Source organism: Anas acuta, chromosome 6 (assembly GCF_963932015.1).
Source record: "Anas acuta chromosome 6, bAnaAcu1.1, whole genome shotgun sequence".
NCBI lineage: Eukaryota > Metazoa > Chordata > Aves > Anseriformes > Anatidae > Anas > Anas acuta.
In genome coordinates this window covers 19,932,666-19,955,562 of record NC_088984.1, presented here as the reverse complement: position 1 = coordinate 19,955,562, position 22,897 = coordinate 19,932,666, and the positions used below count along the sequence as shown (strand labels likewise).

Sequence of the window (22,897 nt, the reverse complement as noted above, 5' to 3'; positions counted from 1 at the left end):
GTACACAGAACAGCCGAGAAGTTGGCCAGTGCCCCCTGCTCAGCAAAGCACAGAAGAATCAAATAATGACACCTTGATTCTTTGAAAGACAGGATTCTCCCTCAACTCGTCACTTCAGACTGGTCAAGAAACAGGAGCTTCTATCCAACACAGCCACCGCTTTCCAGATTTCACAATCTTTAACTTTTGACATTACCATGTGATATTTAAAATCTACTTGTAACCCTCCACAGCATGTAATGCGTTACCAGACTCTGATCTATACAAGCAACTTACCAAGGGATAAACCAGCCTGAAAGCACAAACATGCACTGCTACAAATGTAATGTATTTGAGCAAGGAAATGTGCTATATTAATCACCACTACCTTCTTGAACTGGCCTCTTTGCTGAGGGAATAGTTGTTCTGCATAGCAAATAGATTCCAGCCACTGACACGTGAGCTCTCAGAGTACCATGTAGAGACACTGATGACACACGTATTTTCTCACCTCTAGGACAACATCGGCCGCATCATGGAGACATAAGGTCAAGGTTCCCACTCGTGTCAAATTGGTTACGTATGAGAAGGTTATCAAGGTGACTGTTACAATGTGATGTGTAAACATGATGCCAAAATCCTGGAGCAGCAAGAAGCAGAAAAAAAAATCAAAACAAAAAAACAACAGTGAACCAAACAGTGAGATTCAATATTCTTATACAAAAATGGATGGATATTTTTAAACCCAGCATTATGGTTATGTTACAGAAAGATCCTGCTACTTAATACATATATTTCACTTAGACTGAATAAAGTGGTAATTGTATGTTAACAAAAGGTAAAAAGATTATTGAAAGCTAGGAAATTCCTACACTTCTCAGTTCATAGTAATTTAACCAAATGAATCATTTATGACTGAAGTTACATTGAAAAGCCTCATGTACTTATAAATAAATTACACCATATTTTTTATACAGCAATCAACATGCAGCCTGCAAAATAATGCATCATTCACAAGAGTTCAAATAGCTACAGAAATACAAGAAACATATTTCCACCATGGTAAGAGCTTTTGACAGTCACCTGCCAAGCACAACTGAGTAGTTTCACAGCTGAGAATCCCAGTTCCAGTTTTTCACTTGTTTTTTTTTAATGAAGCTGCTTTGTCTTCACACAGTGTTGGTGTCAGAAAAGTCTTTAAATTAGCTGGTGCAGCTCCTCCTGCTCAGATCTAAGCTACTGCCTTCCAAATGATGCAGATTAACTGGTCTTAAAACCAGTAACTCACAGAGTTATTTGGTCAGAAAGTAACTGTTACTACTGAAAAAAAGTGTGAACAATAAAACTCTTGGACCAGAAAATTCCCAGACACATGCTGAGGAGCAGGCAAAGCAGAGGGAAGGACCAGTCTGCCTGGCTTAAGCTCCCAGGTTGATTACTGGGAGAACAGAACCTATAGGGATGAGATTCTTCTCTGCAAGGCACCAAATCATTTTAAAAAAGAAAAAAATAAAATAAACAAACAACAACAACAAAAACAGCCGTGAGTATGTAGTATCAAAACCCTAAAGGAAAGGTCACAGACATAATTTGACTGGGGAGTACCTCCAAGCATCAGGTGCCCACCTAGCAGAGCAGCTCTCAGCAGTGGCCCTCATGCAGGGCTGTCTAAGGGAACAGATCCAGGAAGCCACGAGAAACAGCTCCTCCAGGCAAGCTCTTCTTCACCAAACATTTTGGGAGGCAGTGCTTGGCTTTGTGGCAGTTGTTATGTGCCAGTCCTGCTGAGCTGTCTCCAGCTGAGTGGCTCAAAGCAGAGAAACTGAAGCTGCGATGTGCAGCCTTTGGAGAGGCAGAACCTGGCTTGCAAAGGGAAGAAAGGTCTGAGGCTCTTCAGGGAAAGTGCTGGTGAGCCCCCACTAACACAGGGACAGCTGTAGCTACAGCTGCCCACTGCTCTCTCTCTCCAGTGCTGGGAAGAGTAACTAGCAGCACGCTGCCTCTCCCTGGGAATGGAGCAGGCACCTCTGTGTTAAGGGAATGCCGTGCCACTTGTACTTCCAGTACCAGCACTCACCCGCACTGCACACCTGGAGGCTGTGCAAAAAACCTGCAGCTGGAGCTGACTCACTGCCCTCATAGGGAAAGGACCTCCTCCCAGGAGCTGAGTAGCTATCAAGTGCTACAAGCTCCTTTATTTCTACAGCTACTCATCAACAGGCACTGCCAGTATTTCCAACACAAAGATGAAAAAACAAACCCACAACCAGACTAAAAGCATAAAATTGTATCCTAGCTTGATATACATCCAACATTCCTCAGCCAGATTATTTGTTCTCCAGCAGTCTGAAGCACAATCATATACGTTCAGCAGGCATCTCAAGCCATTGCTTTAAATCAATTTTCTTAAAACAGACTGAATAAAAGGAAAAATATAAGCTGTTTTTCTCTTTCTGAGGATCTTACTGGAGAGTGGGGATGTGATATCTCAGTCATTTTAGTAACCAGAAATCCCCACATAGGGACCATTTGACCTTGCCATAATCAGAAAAACAAAGCACCTACCCTTTCCCCAGGAGTATTAGTAAGGTGCTAGCGTTCCCATATGGCCATTCTGCAGCCTAGCACTCTACCTGCTTCAGCTGCAAGTGCTATGGCACTGTCTTTTATTTTCCTGCTAATTGCAATTACATTTGCACGTTGGCAGTCCAAATGAGCAAGGAAGCCAAGCAGAAATTCTCCTCTGTTTTTATAGATGCCACATTCATGTTATACAATCACTACATTTCTAGTCCCTCTTGGGAACTCTTCAAGGCTTTCCTGACAATATGGATTATTCCTAAGCAGACCTAATGCTCTTGGGCAGCAGTCTTCTGCACTTCTGCATGAGACTACTTACAGAAATGCTGTCCAGGGAACTCCTTCCCTGATAATGTTTCTTAAAAGAGACAGCTGTCTGACCCTGCCAGTTCTGAAACAGAGATGCCGGACTGACCTACTGAAAATTGTTAGAAGAAAGTGGCAGTGTGATATAAATAAGAATACTCCTGTTACTCTGGTCTGTCCTTTCCCATTTGTGCCATTTCTTCATGTCAGTAATTATTACTATACTTGAAGATGCTATGTGTTAGATTTTAATTACACATAAAGGTAATGAATACACAGAAACTGATGTTGCAAGTCTCTATAATGTCAAGAGGCACTTGTGTTCCCAGCTCACTCAAGCACTTTCATCCATACACAGTAGATGAGTAGTTGTACAGGAACAGTTTCTTTTTTTCCTTTTAAAATATATTTTGAACTGTATGCACATTTGCACAAGATGCATTTATTTACAGCACAATTATAGCCTCCAGCTGTAACTTCTTAAAGATGGCATGTGCCTGCAGATCTTCTACAAACCTGTTAAAACAGTCTGAGGTTCAAGTTTTGTAAATTCCCTTAAATACACTGTTCAAATGTATTTGTAGCAAGCAATACTTCAGGTATTCAGAAAGCATGTTAAATAAGCCTCACTGCTTTTAAAACTTATCAGGGGCTTGTGAGAGTAACACAGTTCGCCAATCTAATTATCTTTCTCTGTGTTTTACAGAAAGGAGTATGGGAAGCAGGAGAGAGAAGATACAATAATAATAATAATAATAAAAGATACTAGATCACAGTTTTTGAAAATGGATGGAAACTCTTAACAATAGAACATCGTTACAGCAACAGAGTAGATGTTTATGAAGCAAATAACACTCCATTATGAAACTGTAAAAGTTAATCTACTCAGTTCACGGCTTTAACTTGATGCCAGTAGCAGGTATGGGCAAAAGTCTTAAAATTTTGCTCATATCTCTTCAGCCAGGCAGAGACAATCAGGTGGAACTTATAAAATCTGAATAAAGATAAATGGGTATTTGAAAATCAGCATACCAATTGGAAGTCATTTTAAAGGCATGCATTTGTTGTTAGGGAAGAATAAAAGACTTTGAAAACAGTATGTAGCACTTCTCTTGAGCTACACAAAGTAAAAGACCAGTGCTGGAGTTACGGCAGTGCCAAGCACCGGCACTTTCAGAGAAGACCTACAGCACCTTGCCTTGAGAAAGCCAGCTGCATAAAAGCAGTTGGCTGAATTCCCACAGTGTACGAGGCTGCTAGGGCACTTTTGATCCTCCCAGACTACAAGACGGTCCCTGTTGAATTTAAAACTATCTAAAATGATAACCACAACTTAGATAAAAGTATTTCTCTCACAGTAACAAGAAAATATCAACAGTTTTCTAGGGTTGAGAACTGTTAATCTGCTCTGCATAAACTATCATGAAGTATCGCCATGTCTGATATTAGCTGGCAAATATGCTGCTTCTTCCAGCTCTGTATCTCACGTTGTATACTGAGTACATTAAGAAGTTTCCACATTTTTAAAACTAAAATTAAACCTGCTCTTTAAAAGAGAACTATGATGGTGCTGCAAGAGCTGGTGTCTCTGTCAAGGTCATACTTCCTGCAGGCTTTGAAGCGTTAACTCGGTTGGCACCTTTACTTGCTGGCCTAGTGAAGTGAGGGTCTCGCAACGCACAGAGTAGCTTAGGAACATGGCCTTCAGGGCCAATCTGTTGTGACATTTCAGGTCTCAAAATCTGCCAAGTGCTTCAGTCTTGGGCCAATATCACACTTCTTGCCCTTGCCTTATTTGACAGGTTGAGAACTTGTAACACTTTTAGCCTTTCCTTGTTGGTATATATACCCATGTATTTGGGGCTCCTGAATGCCTGATGTGAGAGATCTGGGCGTTGAGGCTCATCTCATGTTTTCCTAGCACCATCTCTGTTCCCGCTAGCCTGATACATTGTCTGTCTGATATCCCTCTACATCCTGAGCTGTCTTGTCAGAGAGGACTTTCTGGCTTTGTGCTGTGATCCGGCTGACGGCTGCCATTGCCCTGATGCCCAGGAGCGTGTGCTACTACTGTTTGTCAACTACTGTAAGCTGCCAGCATTAACATTATTCAACTCACGGGTTGCCTTGACAGCTTGCATTTGCCCCTGGACACAGCAGTTTTACTGTCTGACACCAGCACATGGCCACATTTCTCCAGTCTGATCTTCCTAGTTATCAATTTTGTTTAAAATACAAAAAGAACTGCCTCCACAGTGCAAACTGGTTCGTGATCTCATACTTTATTTACATATATGGCATCTCTCTCCACTGTCTCCTGCAGGGTGCTTATAATGAAAGGCTTTTGACTTGCTATCACTGCACTACAGATACCGTGCTCCCACTCTGTTGGATGCTCCATGCTCACACACCGCAGATGTATGGGATGCTGCTTTGACTTAGTGCTCTGGGGTCAAGCACTGCAAATCTGTGACTGAAGTGTTATTTAGCTGATAGCGATTCACTTCTCCACCTCCATCTCCCCTTCTATTTCCACCGTAGGCTGCCGAGAAGCCTTCTCAGCAGTCATTTTTATATGTATGTGTGTGTATAAATATATATATATATATAAGTCATTTATATATAACAGAGAGACAGAATTGCAAAAGATTGTTTGCACCTATTTATGGACAGGATCAGGCTTTAACTCTGTGCTCAGCTCACCAATGGGAACAAGCTCTCCAAGTCACAAGGGAAATAGCTATTGCATTTTCCCAGGAGATATATCAAAGAAAGGTGTTACTGACTGTCACAATGGACCTTTTCAGAATTGTACTTGACTATACCTAGGTGCTGCTCAGGTATCTTCCAACTACGTTTCAAGGAAAACAACTAGTCAGGAATCAATTAAATATTATTTAAAGATGTAATGTTGCAATTGCAATGTTGTTCAATTTTCCTCCCCCTGAAGAACAAAAAAGAGAAGTACAGCCAATGGCTCAGAGCAGAGAGCTGAATGTGAATGTAGGGGGATTGATTAGACACAGCACATTTCTGCAGTGATAACCTCAACAATTATGAGGTTTGGTTGATAACTAAAGGTTAGATGTAGCATCAGTGTTTAATATTAAACATATCCCTTTTTTCCCCTGCCTGCACAGAATAAATTCAAAGCCTTCACAGATCTTACCAAAAAGATGGTATGAATTTATGAGGTAGCCTTGCTCTGTCAGTGATATATCATCATTTAACTCTTAGTAGAAATAATACATTGTATGTGATCAATTTCATTCAAGTCACTGTTTAAGAGCAGGAGATCTTTTCAGCTGATGCCATTTCCCTTTGAATATTTGGTTATACCAGGCTCTTCTTCCCGTATGCAGAAAAAAAACCCTGTACATCATAGTAACAAGGAACAGAATGAAACAAGCACTTCAACACCAGTTTCTCAGTGACAACTATCTGCAAGTTCCACTGCACAGATAATACAGATATTCCTCAGGTCAAGGTATGTGTTTAAAGCCTTCAATATTTTTAGTCTTGATGTTCTTACCTTTCTTTTGATGTCAATGAATTGAGAAAACATTAAGGACCAGTAGAATGACAATTCAACAATGTAGTAATAATGAAGGTCGGGCATCAGCGGCTGGAAGATGGAGATGAGAAAAGGTTAACAGAGGGTCTAACTGATATTACAAGTATCTGAGGTCTATAGGACAGATGTGCAATCATCAAGGGATTACTCAATTATGCATAAGCATCCTATGCAAGAAAAATGATGATGGTTGCCTCTTTTGAACTTTGATGGTTCTGGAAAAAAAAAAAAGCTTCCCAATCTACCCTCTTGACAAATCTTTACAGTATTGTAATATCGTAATACCAAAAAATTATGATATCCATTAGGAACCTAGAACAAACTAAATTCTGCCCATTCATACTCTGTTTTGAAAGATTACTTGAAACATCTTGGTGTACCTCATTAATGCGTGTATAAAGCACAGCAAAAGAAACAATAATAGAGCAGATTAAAGAAATATGATACCAGTATATAATATCATCTGCACATGTTAAAAATGTGACTTTTAAACAGGTTTAACTCTTTCTGATATTAAGGCCCTCCTTTAAAGATTGTAACCATTTTCTGGGAACATGTTAACATTTGTGAAGAAAAAAATATATAAATTTACCCAGGCATCTTGCTTGATAAACATTATTAAATAAATGTTTAAAAGCAAAAGAAGTAAAAATAACAAGACAGAGTTTTTTTCACAACCAAAACCAACCTGGGGTAACTTCAAAGGAGGTAGTTGGTGGCATGCATAGGGTGTTTAGCCCCCAGCCTAGGAGGCAGTCCTAGGAGCTACTCTAATTTCCTCATGATTTCCTGCTAGTCATATCTTCCATCACAGACAGAGAGGGGCCCTGGCACAGGAGATGCTTCTGAGGGCATCTCTCAAGAACTATCTCTAGAAAACTGGTCCAACCAAACACCCAAGCAGGGCAAGAGCTATTTCAATTAGCAAGAGGCATTTCAGTTGCCTCTTTTATTCCCACTCCCTTTTGTAGACTGATTCTTTTTAGTTGAAAAACAGTCTTTAGGTGCCCACTGAATGTTGCCTATGGGTTATTTAAATATAGACATATGCTTATACTTTATGAAAATGTATACACTCAAAATCAGTCTTTTAAAGCTATTGCCTGGGCCAATACAATCCTTTTCTGATTTAGTGATACAGTCAGTAAGCTTTTAATTAGGTGTAATAAAAAGGGACAAGAACATGAGCTAGCAATGGTAGTAATGAGCTGCAACTATTAAATTCATTATTGCAAGAAAACTCACCAGGGAAAATCTCTAGTAAAACAATTAAGATAGTCAGCTGCTTTATTAACAATAACTTTAGAACTTCTATACCCATATACAATGATAATGGGGGGGAATGAGGCTTTCCCTCCATGAAAAGATCAACAGTGTTTAACTTAGTTAAGTTAACCAAGTTAACTTAGTTAAGTTTAGTTTAGTTTAAGTTAAGTTTAAGTTTAATTAACTTTAGTTTAGTTTAAGTTAAGTTTAACTAAGTTTAACTTAGTCAAAATACTAGGTTTCAGTTCCCTATAGACTTAATTCAATAGGACTGTTCTGCACTTATGGGTAAGTTGTCGCCCAAATGATTAAATTGACCGTATCTATTGTAAGTCCAGCTGTATTTCTGCAATGTTGTGTTGAATAAATTACAAAGGGACTGTAACAAACAAGAGATTAGAAGTTTTACTTAGTTAAGAAAAAGAAGAGTCAAACTGAAAAACCAGTACGTAATCCTGATGAGCACTCAGTAGATTTTTTTTTGTCTCTGAGACAATGATTTTAATAATGGTTTTCATTACATAATTTCTGTTGGACCTTGTCAACTTGTAGCATGATTTTCGATATAGCAGGTATAATTACCACCCTCTAAGAGTTGTAACTCACTTTCTGAATGACTTTTCTCAATCTGCTGAATCTCCGGCTTTGCTAAAACTTTCAGCATCCTCAGAACTTTGTAAAAAAAATGGCCGTTCCTCCACTGTGGCAGATGTCTGCTTTCACAGTTAGATTTCCCAGATCTGTTTTCAGATCATGTGATTCATATCAAAATAGGTGTGATAGTTATATTCATATTTCCCATCTTGAACACAAACAAGACAGTGAGCATCTAACAATGTTCTGAAACACCATGGAGCCTCTTCACAGTAACATATTGCCATAGAGCTGCACCATAGTACAAACAGAGCACTGCAGAGATGCCATTTCTGATTTTAGGCAGCTGTAGCTTTTACCTGATATGGGTACCCATTCCAGCACTGTCTGGTATTCCAAAGCCACGGTGTCTGAAAGAGAAAGAAAAAAATAAACACTCTGTACATAACATGCTGGACAAAATAAAAAACTGGGAGACATGCAGCTCAGTTACGTATCCTGTTTTGTTTCTTTTTTTCCTGTTTCCAAAAGACTTATACGATTATTTCCTTTTCAATGCCACAAGAGATAACAGAGCCTTTTAAATCTGTTCTTGTAAGCAGTTTTTTCTTTCAGAGTTCTTTAGTTTTATCTTCATTTTCTGTGCAACTGAATAGGCTCTATGTAGAAAACAACATATGGGCAAACCCTTCTACCCAACATCTTCAACTGTTAAATATGTCTACAATGGACAATAAGAAAATGTCCAAACCAGCAGTAACCAAGCAGCCACACTTCCCTTTTTAGGCACTAGCAGGAGCAACTCCTTTTCGCTATGCATGTCTTGCAAAGCACAGCTGCATCTCAGGTTCTGGAGGCATCTGGACTGAGAAACACACGTCTACAGCACAAGTACCCACCCACTGGGTATCTCATTAGAAACACAAAAGAAAGCTGTGGATTCAAGATATTTGCGCAACTGCTTTACATAACCTTAGCTTCCCTACATGCGTATATAAGGGTGGCAGAACATTGTTAGGAGGTTCCCTGGATTAAGACACACATACCCTTACAGCACTACATGCTTTCATTAAGATCACTGTCCCAAACGAATCCCGTGTGTGTGGAAGAAAGCATTTTCTTGCTTTCACCATCAGGTGGAGCAGTCCAGCTCAGGCAAAGCTTAACAACACACGCATGTAAAATACAGCATGTGAGGAGCATCAAACCAAATAAAATGAACACTAAGCAGGATGTTGATCTGGAGCCTAAAGTCCTGAGCTGAGAATCAGACTAGTAGAGTCTTTATAAATAGGAAACATTTGTACCGTATTAAAATACACTACAAATGGCAGTCAGAATTATAGCCCAATTCCCAACTGGTACTTTAGTCCTGATTATGATTTGTCTTACACAATGTCCAAAGAGTCTTTGTGTGCTAACTGAAGTAAGATGACTATTAAAGGCTCTTCCTAGTTTTTTGAATGCATCCTTCACTCAGAAAACAGAACAAAACTTGCACACCTGCACCCCCATTGCTCCTCAAATGGAAAGGGATACTTGTTACAATAACCTGAGCAACATTTACAAGTAACAGACCTCCTGGAGTTTCTGATGTGCCTCTCATGAGGCTGTAAGAACAGTGAAAGTCCATTGAAATCTCTCCATCTCTCTGTTCGGGACAGCAACCAATTCATCGGTTCAAACTTCTCTGTGGTACTTACTGTGGTGAGTGAGTTCCTTTCATTTCCCACAACAAAAAAGGTCTTTGGAAACAGACACAGACTCTCTAAAATTGTTTCTAATATACAGAATTTTTGTCTGACAGCTGCCTAAATTAGAGCCATACAAATATTGTAGGATAATTCATAGTTTTAGCCAGGTTTGAAAAGCTGTAACTGTCTTTCATATCAGATTCAGCTAGAACTAAGAGATGCTTCCTACCCAATTATTTTGCTATCTAAATTACAGGTGCTAGGAAAAAATGCACATTTTTCTCTGTCAAATATTATGATGTATTGAGGCTTCTTATGAGAGATGCTTGCTATAGGAGCTAGCTGCAGATACAGAGGTCTACATTCAATTAAAATGCTGAATACTAAATAAAATAAGCCTCACTGGAAGAACCCAGAAAGACTTTACCACAAAGCCAGAAAGGATACCACAAATTGAGAAGCAATGCACTCCATGCATTATTATTAAGTCTCAGAGACCAATATGTGCAGAAAATCTGCTGCTTCTGAGCCACAGAAGGCTCAGCAAGCCACGCTACCACCTCCAGCAAAATGCTTCCAAGTTGCTGTTTGGAAACCTAATGGATCCTAGGTGGGCATGAAGCAGGCAGTGAGGGCTAACACTGTGGGGGATCTACGCCACCTTCCCACCTCTCTTCCCTTCCCTGTCTCCCCTGTTTGACTTGCCTCAGCTTCTCAGAGTTGACCGTAACTGCTGTAGTAGCACTGGACTTTGGTTGCAGTTGCCCTGGAGTGAAGAGGTTAAGAAACAGCACTTAGTGTAAGCACAACCTCCCCATCCCACCTCCACAATCAATGCAGCCCTAGCCTGAAGCTCACTTCTCCATGAAGACGTGGTTCCAGCTGGAACAGTGGGGTGCGTCCCTTAGTGACCCCCAGAGCTGAGGGATACTCTGGGTAGGCTGTGGCTGGAAGGAGAGAATCCTGAACTGCAGTGCAGCACCTAGACGTGGGCGAACTAACCAGAAGGGAGTTGATGCAGGCATGCTCAGGGCTCAGCTGAACCCTGTGTGCACTCACAGGACAAACCCATGAACCTTCTTGCACCGGACAAGCTCACTGCTGGGCAGAGCCCAGCTCTACTTGGGAAGTCCCACAACAGACTGGGAGAAAAGGTCACTGGCTTGGCTCGGCAACAGACCCTTTCTTGATGAACAAAAGAAGCATGCTACTGTTTCCACTACCTACTGAATACCCAAATATTGAGAACAAGAAGTAAAATGGAAGTGTAATGCCTGGGAAGGAGGTGAAATGCAAGGAACCTGATAACAAAAAGGCTTCCTGAAGCTGGAAACAATACTAAAAACTTCAGTACCAATAATGTCAGGCACAAAGCACCAGCCCCAGTGCTGAAATCCTCCCTTACATAACAAAGGAGCTCAGATGGAGACTTAAGCTTTACCACACTTCAGTAAAGTGTCTGATCAGTGCGGTATCAGTGACAGTGAAGGATGACAAACAGCTGTTGAATCTGCTGTCATTTACAGCATCAAGGAAAAAAACTCCTTTCTCTTACTTTCCTTATAGGAATATCTGTCAAATGCTCCATCAAACGTCTCTCTAACACTGTGATTAAAGAGAGTAATAATAAATCCCCTTCCATTTGTGATCAAGATTTTATCTGGCTTGCTTAATGTACCTGGATACAGCTTTACATGATTTTGTCTCCGACAGCTATAGGCATTATAAAGTGCAATGGAAAATAGTGTTTTTAGCATCAATTAAAGTCAAGGTAACAAATACTTTTGGCAAGTATCTACCCACCTCACTAGTTTTTGGCTGATACATGCACAGATACCTTATGGCACTTGTACTTCTACTTTCATCAAGTTAGAGCAGGTTCTTGTTCTTTGTGGAAACAAGTAGTACAGCTGAGGCCAGAACATTTCCTCTTGGTCAGCATTTATTAACTGAGCCCTGAAAATGCTGTGCTAATTTGTTCTTAACCTTAGACTGAAAGGTTTGTCATCTTATACCTGCATGTTGTTTCCTCTGTTCCCCATGAGCAGCTGTGTGCTCTCACCGCAGGCAGAACACGATCTCCTGCTCAAGGTGACGGCCACCCCACCATTTTCCAGGCTTTACAGCTTACCTATGTGGGAATGCAATTGTGACAGCAGGGGAGGAGGAGACTATAATTTTTCTGTTGACTGCAACGCATAAAAGTATTTAAGACTTCCACCTATTTTTTATTACCCAGGAACTGAAAATTTCGTGCTTTTAGTGAACAGCACCTTTCAGAACATCAGCAGAAGGACAGTTACTCATAATTAACAGTTCTGGTTTTTTGTTTTGTTTTGCATTTAATCTTCTTCATGCTTAAATTAAACAGTATCTCACTGTTCACTTTTTTTCCAATTAAGGTTAAGAAATTTAGCACTTTTTCCTTATTCAGTATATTAATAGGCATTCTTCTATCACATCACTTGGTCGAGTAAGTACTCACTTAGAGGGAATTTACTTGAATTGCCTTTTTTTTTTTTTTTCCCTTTATAACACCTGCATCCTCTTGGCATGGTAAGCTGAATGGCTGTTGACATTAGAGGGAAAGCCAGATCACCGTGGCAGCTCACAAAGCATCCCTCTGTAGTTTCCCAACCCAGAGGCACTACTTTGTGGTGCATAAGTGACCCCGCCCTCTTATGGTAAGACCGAGAGACTTTTCACAAAGTGCATCTCTGCAATTCCAGCCTCATGGTGGCTCCTGGCTCCCTTCCCCATCTTCTTTCTTGGGCTAATGGCGCAAGAAAGAAGCAGCCTTCCTCTCAAAAGAAAAATACACACCAATGAAAATGCATGCTTCTGCATGTAATGGACAAACACTGTTGTTTTTCTAAGCTACAGAAAAACTCCCAGATATTAATTGTTGTAAAGCAAATCACAGCTGAACAGACACAGGCTGTTGCAAAGGAAAAACAATAAAGGAAAATAATGAGAAGCTCTTCCTTGCTAATAAAATTTATAAACTGTGCATTGATTTATTATTACTAAAATAAGCAAAATGCATTGAGTTGTAACCCATGTCCTTTAGTCATTAAGCCTATCTTTATTAGCTCTCTGAATGTACTCCAAGCACTGCTTCGACTAAAAAATAGCCAAGAAATGCTGAGAAAATACTCTGTTATTTCTTCTTTAGAGAAGCAAAATGGAATTAAAATCCACGTTTAACTAGACCCGCTGGGGTAAAACACTCACATATAGTGGCATAGCTTGGATACTCTGCAAGCCACACACACAAAAAAACAAACAAACAGGAGACTTGGAGAACTGGCCTGTGTTTCTGTCCATGTAGGGGCTGTTAGCTGCTTTATTAAAATCAGTCACCTTAGGCATTCAGTTTATACAGCTCCTGTGGCATCTGCTGGCAAGCTTAGCAGCCAAAGTACTGGATAGCCAAGAGATACTCATCTCAGAAGAGTTTCTCTGGTCAAAGATGCTCCACTTTTTGTTCATTGCTGCACTCAGCCGCAGTTGATGGCCTACAGCAACAAAGCTGAGACCGAGACCTCGGCCCTGTGCCACTTCAGCAGAGAGGATAATGACCAGGGAGTATGAGAGTCTGAGCCCTCAGTCTGTGTCAGATTTCTGGAAAGGCTGCCTTAACCAAAAAGCCATTTGATATTCTAGAGGAGATGTGGCATGCACATTCCTGTGGAAAAGTTATTGATGCATCACTACTGATTTTTCAGGGGAATGATGCGAATGAAAACCTCCAGCAGTTCTTGGCAGCATCCTTTTCAGTTTCAACCAGAAAAGTAACTTTTATTTTAAACTTTTGGGCACATCGCTCTTTTTATTATGATCATTTGAACACCAGTGGCACATTCATGATTATCTGGATGTTGGTAAGGGCTCCATTTTCTGAACATGTTTCTTTCAGTATTATTATGATTATTTTCACAATGTGACACAAATGAAATGACATTTCTTTTCTTCCACAAGTATCAGCATTTTGCAGCAAGTTTTTCTCCAGCAGAACAAAAAATAAACTCTTCCTCATTTTCCTTGATTTTTAGATTTACAAAGGAATAACCAGAATGCTGTGCGTCAGCTTTTCAGTTTCTATGGCCTTCCCTAAATTTACCCAGCCTCTTAGGACTTCACACTTAAAATGTCTCAGAAACTTTCTGTGATCATTTAGAGATGTTTTTAACCTGTTCTGCTCCAAAAGACACCCTACATAAAACAGAATCTGAACCATACTAATATCATTCCTTGTTGTGGTTGTATTTATTTTGGTACTAAAGTACTTCTCATACTGAAGTCTCACCCATTTAAAAATCACATCAGACAGCTTTCAGCATCCAGTGGCTGTCGGGACAGGCATTTTATTCAGGATATTAGCAGCAAACAATGCCAACAGCACTGGCTGGTTTTGTTTATGGCAAGATAAACTGTGGAGTCATCAGACAAGGCTCTCTGCAAAGACAGGATTTAACCGCCCCCAAATCACTAAGTACTGACAATGCGAAATGGAAAAATCCATGGCTAACATTTTGTATCAACTTCTGCACACTCTTCTTCCCAGTGACTTGTGGTTTGGTTTGCTGCTCACACCAGGAATAGCATTTTCATAAATTCTTCACAGACCCAAGCAATCATTCATCATATTTCTTGGCACAGTTCACAACATAAGTGAAGACAGTATGACACATTGCCGATGAAAATCCTGAGGTGCTCTTTTCATATATTATGACTGAGCAAACTGCCATAAGTTTCTGCAGAACTGTTATTGCTCTAGAGTTTAGTGCTTTGTGTCTGCAGAAATGAGGTGCTGGGAAAACACACTTGCAATGTAGAGCCCAGCCGCTCCCCTTAGCAATCTGCAGTGCTGACTTCCAAACGTAATTACAAATGATACTTCTACTAATCGGAAACTATAAAATATACAGAAGGACACATTCCAAGGCCAAGATTAACAACAATCACTGAAAGATGCACTTGACATTTCAAATGCAAATGTGTGCACAGAAGTATTTTTAGAAAAAAATATGAATTCAAAATCAGATTTATTTACATAAAATAATTTCTGGAAAGGCAGAGTAAGCTCAATGCAGCACATACATCCACTTTTTCCTTTGCAGATATGATGTACATGTATGTAGGTCTGTTGTGGCATTTATGTCTTGTGCTGATAAACACACAATTTCAACTTCCAAATGATGTGGAAAATCACTCCCCAGTACTTTGAAATGAAGATGGCAAAAGGAAGCGATAATTGTAGAGGATGGGAAAGGGCCCTAATATCTGCCAAAGGATGGAGGTGTCGGGAGGGAAGAGGCCTGCATCATTTCTAGCAGTTGACACTCATTAGAGCCCCCTGGGTGAAGTTTTGCATGCATTGAACAGAACCAAGGAATTCTGCAGCCAGAGAGGCTGGTAGCTGCAGCACCTCCTCCCCTTGCTCTGATCAGCAGCCCTGCTACTGAGTCTGGTCATCAAACAGCTGGGCTTGTTTGAGTACCTTCTTATTCTGACACTTCCTCTTCTGCTTGCTTTGTCATGAAGAGGCTGGGCTGCCAGTGATACCTAGATAGTTTAGAGCAGCTGAAGGTCTATGGAAATGTAGAAGCTTGGCTAAAGATCCTGTTTGTCTGTGCATAACAGGTTTCCTAGTGACACAACTCAACATATTTTGTACTTACTGCATGGTAAGAGGAGTGCACAAAAAGTAGCAGACACGTTCAGCAGAGCACTCCAGATGCCAGATAACACTTTGGGGAAGCAAAGCAGCTGTAAACCCATTAGCTTTACAGCTGCCTTGTGTTTTTTGATCACAGAGCCAGACCACACCAATTAACCTAGAATTTGCATCTAAGAGGGCATTTTTGAATTTATTTTATTAAGACAGACAACATGCAACCATGGCTCTGGAATCAGTTTGAAAAGAACAAGTGTTGAGGTTTACACTTGGCAAACCATAGCTCTGTAAGAGGGTGAACTGCATAGGGTCATACATGTAAGAGACCAAAAAAAATCCCAAGAGAGTATTATTAAAACAGATAAACAGGTCAGTTCACCCCTGGTAGCTGTGCAGTGCTCCAAGATCGCTGCTAAACTATGGGATGTCAGGATGCTCCTCGCTTTCCTACAGGATGCAGCTTCAACAGAGCTCCAGGGTTTCCAGCACACTCTGCTCTGACACTACAGTTACCCAAAGGCACACAGGAAAGTGGTTAATAATTAAACTCATCATTACATATCTACTTTCTGTAATTATACCTACTATCTGTGGCTGATCTGCCAGAAGAGTACATCTGGCTGGTTTTGACCAGCTGCTGATTTCCATGCCATTTGCTGAAGGGAAGCATTCACCACATCCTACGTTGTCATCCTACATCATCCTACTGACACTGACTTTTGGAAATCCCTGGTGAGCTTCATTCCTTCCCCGGACTTGCTGTGTGCCATCAGGACTTGATTTACTGACATGTTATGAGCCCCTAGCTCACAAAGGGAAGCAGAGTCCATCTCAAGTAACAACAAAACAACTCTTTCCTGACTGAGCACTAAGGTACAATTTCAAGCACAAAAACAGATGCTTAAGGTAGAGATATTTATGAACTTACACTGCCTGCCAGAAGAAGACTGTATAGAGAAAAACAGAACAAAATCCCCTCCACTTTCCACTCCTGCAACAGCTGTGTTTTTCTGGAGGTTAGCATTGGCAAATTGCAGCAAGGTCTCAAAATCATCCCTGACATCTGAAAGGTAGGAAGTTACTGCAATTGCAGAATTTTGAATAGGAAATACAGGACTTTTCCAGGTCACAGGGCCAAGATTTAACCCCAGGGATAAAAGAGTGTGTTTGAAACATCCGGTGCTGTTACCTGGTGAGGAAATCTTCTAGCAGTGATCTCCTCTCACTGCTGCTACTAAAATCCTGACAGAGTAACTGACCCACTCCCAGACACAGAAGCAGATCAAGTCTCAGGAGTGGCTGTGGCAGCACAGCTCCATCCAGACAGGCTGCTGCAGCAGGCAGCCTGAAAGTGCCTGTTGTGTGCCTCTCCAGCCCCACTGAGGTGATGTTCACTAGAAGACCAGTTTCTATAAGCAGTTCCATCACTGGGCACAGCTAAAACAAGGCATAAGGATGGACTAAGGCAGCCTCTTTCCCTCCTCCTCCTGCAACTGCTGCATTTTTCTGAGGTCAGTGCACGTACACTGGAGCAGGGCAATTCACCCTTGGGGTGCTGGCGTCCTCAGCAGTGTATTTAATAATGCCACAAGTAGTGGGAACTGCCTGGGAAAAGGCCAGTGAGGAAAACCTCAAATACTGTATTTTCCTCTAGCAGAATAAAAGACTGTGGGAAAACATTAATTAATTTTAATGTAAGAATACAGTTTACAAGGCACTGCTTCCTGCCCAGTTCTGAGCCAATGGCTCTGAGAACATTTACTACACCAAGCAGAGTAAAATGGACATCTTAAAAGATTTGGGAAATTATGTTGCCTAAGCCTATATAAACTTTTATGTTGACTTTTCTTCTTTTATTTCCATTTCTCCTCCTGCTGAGGAAGTGCGTATATACAATCTTTTGTTGTTTCCATTTGTCGTCTTCCCACTGGATCCATTCAGACATAACTTCTGCTTTTCTTATGCAGCCCTCTACTAAAACAGCTAGCAAGAAGAGTGGCTGGTAGAGATGGAAGCAAAGGAACTGTGCTGGTGTTTTATAACTGCTCAATTAGTAATTAATTTTGGATTAATATCATGAACTGTAAGTTCTGGGCACAACAAACACCTAGAGTAGCTGGGCAAGAAGGAAGGGTTTGCTCCCTCACTTTCCTGAACCATACAAATCTCAAGGAAGAAGAAAAAATCTATAATCCCTGGTGAAACTCCTTATTTAAGTTACACGTGAAACGACAGCAGTTAAGAAAACAGAAGCAAAACTCATAATTAGATTTGAACTTAAAGGAGTATTTCCAGATGATAAAGTCTGCCATCTCCCAAAACCAGTAACTGAGACCATCAATAGGCAGGAAGAATGAGGTAGCTTTACGAAAAAATTAATTAGGAAGCTGTGGAAGGTAATACAATACAAGAAAAAAGAAATGCTCACTGAACTACCAGTAACGTATCTGTTTATCTGGTAAGCTTCTTTTCCCTAGCACTCAAAGGGTGAAGTGAAACAGCTTTATGACTTGAAGCCTTATACTGTAAAAATACACAGTGATCTAAAGGTCATATTAGCTTAAATGAAGATAAAGTTATGGGGCTCCAAGTCACTGCCTCAACAGTAAGATCAACTCAATCATGGCGATTCAAAGCACCAGTTGGATTATTAATAACCTGCTCTTATATCCAAACGTGCACTCTTTGCTCAAGTGTAATTAGCTGTGGAAAATAGGACGGCTTTGTTCATCTGAACAGTAAAATAGGAAAGCTCCTGCAGTAGCAGAGCACTGTTCTAAATACTTTGCTAGAGGTAAGAATGAGCTACAGTAGTTTCCAAATGAATTAAAGCTATTTTTATCCTAAAGTTGGTCAAATAAAACGCTTCCAGAATTACTTCCGCTAGATCTGCTATTTTTATATATAGGACATTGAAAACTCCATGTCTTTCAGAAAGCTGGTAAGTGTTGTGCTCAAGTCAAGGCTGGTTAGCAGGCTGCAGCAGGACAGGAGCCCTGCCCTGACCAGAGCAGCAGCGTAAGGTGCAAGCACTGACAATGTGGGGCATGGCTCCCTACCACCTTAACTCTTTAAACTGCTGATTACAGAACATTTACTCTGGTGTCCATGGATATTAAATACCCCCAGCTGGATACCAAACAAAGAGAAATTCAATTCTAGATATATTTTAAATTACTGCGTCGTTTTTCATTCCCTTGCTTATGTCAAATTTGTCCTCATTGTCATTATGGTATTCATTAGGAATATCATTGATAGTCTCCTTTTGCCTGTTTCTTTCAAAAAACCTTTTATTTTCTTTCAGCCACAAATAAATTCTGCCATCTGGCCTAGCTTTGTCGTCTTTTGCCTGATCCAGTTATTATATTAACTTCAAACGGCTTACACAATAGATTATTTCCTATACTAACTGGCCTTCTCTTACAAAACCTCAGTGTCCAAACTGCATTCATTCTTCCCTGTTAATGTATATTGAAGTAGTGGAGTAATTTAAAATTAAATTTCTCTGCTGACTTTGATCTTTCTCACAGCATGATTCATGATTTATATTTCAGATAGCCAAAGCACTCTATTAATCTCTCCTAAATGCCCTCAACCATTTTTATGCCCTTTTGAAAGAGACATCTGAAACAAATTCCTTTTCCATTAGATGGATCTAACTTTGGTCTTGCTGGAAACCTTTTCTACTCATGATACTTAAAATTGCAATACAGCATTTCCATTTTTCACAATGGCATCCTTTAGGAGACTCTGACACAAGTGCTCTTCACTGTTTTCACAGCAAATTAGAAATTATGTTATTTAGCACCCAATGCTGAGCCCCACTTTCAGGAAAGAAATCAAACTAGATTGGATTTTAACATCCAGTATTATTTTAGCTTAACAATTTTCATTACTTACAAACACTGAGCAATTTGTTTTTCCAATTAAAAAAAAAATAAAGAAAAACAGACCAAATCTATTCTAGAGCAAGTACAATCTGACAAAGGCAAGCTTCATTTCCTCCCTGAGTGGCATACATATCACATTATCCTTCCGTTAATAGAACAGTAAAATATCAAATATCAGTGTTGTGTTAAAAGCACTCCAGAGTGGTGCCTGACATTCTTCATTTAAATGAGAGTATTTATCCAGTATGGGACAGATAAGCTCAGCGAACAAAAGCAGTTACAAGGCTTCAGTAATGGATAATATAACAACTTTTCGGCCCTAACATGGGAAGGAAACACCACAACACACACAGACTAGAATACACGCCCAGCTGAACGCCTGCTTCGCTTAATTCAGGAGTGGAGGAGAGAGGGGAAGCAGAAAGGGCTCTGGAGCAAACCTCCTGCTGCCAGCTGCTGTCACACTGCTGTTTTCTACAGCCAGGTCTGAAATAAACCAGGGTGGCAGATATTTCAAAAACTCATGCTTTTGTACCTCAGAGCTAAAAGGAGAAGAGTTTGGCCCAGCTTAATTAGTCTCATAAGAATCAAACTGTCAGATATGTTGTGTACTCACAGCAGTGCAAATGTTTCTGAGATACTGTGCTTCTCGTGTCTTTCTGCTCATCAGAATAGCCAGAAGCAACAGCTTCATGGAGAAGTACATGCAGGAACATGAAATGGAAATAAGCGATAAGCGAAGTGCTGCCCATTCCCATCCAGCTTGTTTTTTTCCACTCCAAATCAGGTAAGTCACATGCAACATGTTCTGTAAATAGTTTTCCAATAGCTGAGAAACTTTTTCAATGGAATCAAGTTTGTTCTACTGATAGAAATACCAAAAACTATGTAAGGCATTGTACGTTTTCAATTAAATCAGTAGGATTAGTATCGAATCCCTGGATGTGATACCAAATTCATCTGCAGTGTTGCTCCATGCAAGTGTAAGGAGTTTTGACCAGAAACGTATTCTGCTGCCATCGAATTCCTTAGGTGCTTCAGAGGTAAGCATAAACTAAACCAAACTTCCTATTTGTTATTCATCCTATAATAACTTTTAATGCTCATCCTCTTGTCCTGTAGAGGAAGCAGACACAGGCAAGTACTACAGTGATTTATTTGTCAGGTTGGCAGCTGCTGGTGTTTTGTATCACATTTTTTTCTAATACAGTTTAGATCTGCCAAAAGCAATTCCTACCTGTGATGATTTTTTTTGTAACATTAATCAAAAAAAAGATTAAAAAAGCCACAGCTACCAATTGCTAGCTTGGCAAATTCTGCTGTCACAGGTGATCCTTGAAATAGGACAGCTTCTAGTGGGAAGAACTGTCAAGTACTTTAAGAATGACGTACGTCATGTTACAATTCCCATACAATTCTAAGGAAAAACATATATTCTTTACTGCTAATGACAATAGAAGCCAAAAGCACCCCACAAAGGACGTTCTCTTTGCACTACAGAAGACTTGCACGAAGAATTTGAAACTATTTCTGTATTTAAACTCTTGTTATTCCCTCCAGAAAAATATTGTTAATATTCTAACTAAAACTCAATTTAAACTGCAGCACAGGCTTCAGCCTTTCTTTTGTAATGCTGAAAAGGTAGTTTCATAGTCCCAGGTCAAATTAAAATCCCAAAGTCCAAATAAATGCACTTGGCACCTCCATATCCATTGGTTTCAGAAATCATGAGTTGCTTGATCGGTGCATCCGGAAGGGAGTGGCAGTGCAGCAGTGCTGTCAAAGTGATCGTGCAGCCCAAGGGCTCTTACCCAACAGGACATTTCTGAGCCATTAGACTTGTAAAACGCAAGGCTCTGGGGAAGCATGGCATCAGCACTATATAGTGGTTGGTTATACTTTCGTACCCTGTAAGAATGTATAGTTGTATTTATACTTGCAACCTAATTTGCAATAATGTATGAACATTTACAGCCCACTGACTGCAGGCTTCATTTCAAACATGATAATTTCGAAAACTATTTCCCATTTTTCTTCAGTTCCAATTTCTTCAGTTCTCAAACCAGTGCCAACTTGAGTAACATAAGCTTGTTTAAAAGCACAGTCAGTGATCTTCTCCTTTATTAGCTGCTTTGTTCAGCTGCAGACCACACAGTACCATGACTTGGTGTGCACAGTAACCATACATATGGTGCAGCTTCCCAAGTAAAGCAGTTAAAAATGTCAAATTTGGAACCTGTCATGAAGCTAAAATGAATCCTTTTCAGCAACGTGTATAGAGAATCAGTGACATTAGGAAAAGAAAGGTATTCACAGTTGTGCGCCGCTTGACTGTTTGAACAACTCTTTGCAGATGCAGTCACCTTTGCTGCAGCACAGCTGCTGGCTCATGAAACTGACAGGAAGACTTCAAAAGCATTCCGAAAAATCACAGTTCAATAAAGCATTGCAACCAGCGTGAGGCTTTTGAGAAAGTCACCATGTGCCTCTCCCATGGCGTGACTACAGCAAAAAGTCACTGGACAACTGAGGAGGACCAGCTGGCTTCAAAGCAGCTGCATCCGGGCTTCCTTCCTCAGCACATTCAGAGCCGGTCGATCACAGCAGCAGCCGACGTCCATCCTGCTGAACCTTCAGGCTACAGGGCACGGCATCAGTAGGGTTGAGTCAGAAGCACCCCCAGTCCCACTAGCACTTTGGAAATTGCAGTGTACAAAGACAATTCCTCAGATGTATTCTCTCCCTGTTGTAGAGAACTGAAGGGAACAGTTAGCCTTCGGAAGGATGGCACTCCCTGGAGCACTTCTGCTGGAACATGACTTACCAAGATTGTAAAAGCAAGGTCACTGCTATCTGTTTCTTCAGGAAAATATGTTGATACTACATAGGATGATCATGGTAAAAAGATGGCAGCAAGAAAAGAATGAAACAATGCAGCCTCCCTGTAGTGCATGGGAGCACATCAAACCTGTAGTCTTCCAGGACTCCCAAATCCATTCCTCAAAATGTACCAACAAGCCTTGGGCTGCACAACACAGAACTGACCATAGGGAAATGGGCTGCTAAAACAAACCAGCCTTTCCAAGAGAATTCGAAGGATAAAGCCATACCTTCTCCCAGCTATTCATCTTTAGATAACCCACGCGAGAAATCTTCAGAGAAACAGACCAGAAAACAAATGTTGCACAGCCAGTAGAAGCTACCAGAGGTCTCACTCATGTCATGCTTTCTAAGATCAGGTCATTCTTTCCAAAGCTACGCTAACCAGATCAGGAAAATTGAGAAACAAGTAACTGACCTAATTGTACCCTCCATTGCTCCTCAGGAATACAGC

At 40.5% G+C, this 22,897-nt stretch overlaps 1 protein-coding gene across 2 annotated transcripts in view; it reads right to left on the bottom strand.

Moving 5' to 3' along the window:
* Positions 1-22,897, bottom strand: part of CERS6 (ceramide synthase 6) — a 120,525-nt gene that overhangs the window by 29,579 nt on the left and 68,049 nt on the right. For both annotated transcript variants that reach the window (XM_068686769.1, XM_068686770.1), the window contains exons 5-7: positions 8,659-8,709; positions 6,398-6,490; positions 491-619 (exon numbers count right to left, since the gene is read on the bottom strand). In XM_068686769.1, the coding sequence (XP_068542870.1) occupies positions 491-619; positions 6,398-6,490; positions 8,659-8,709 (273 nt within the window). The remainder of the gene's footprint in view (positions 1-490; positions 620-6,397; positions 6,491-8,658; positions 8,710-22,897) is intronic.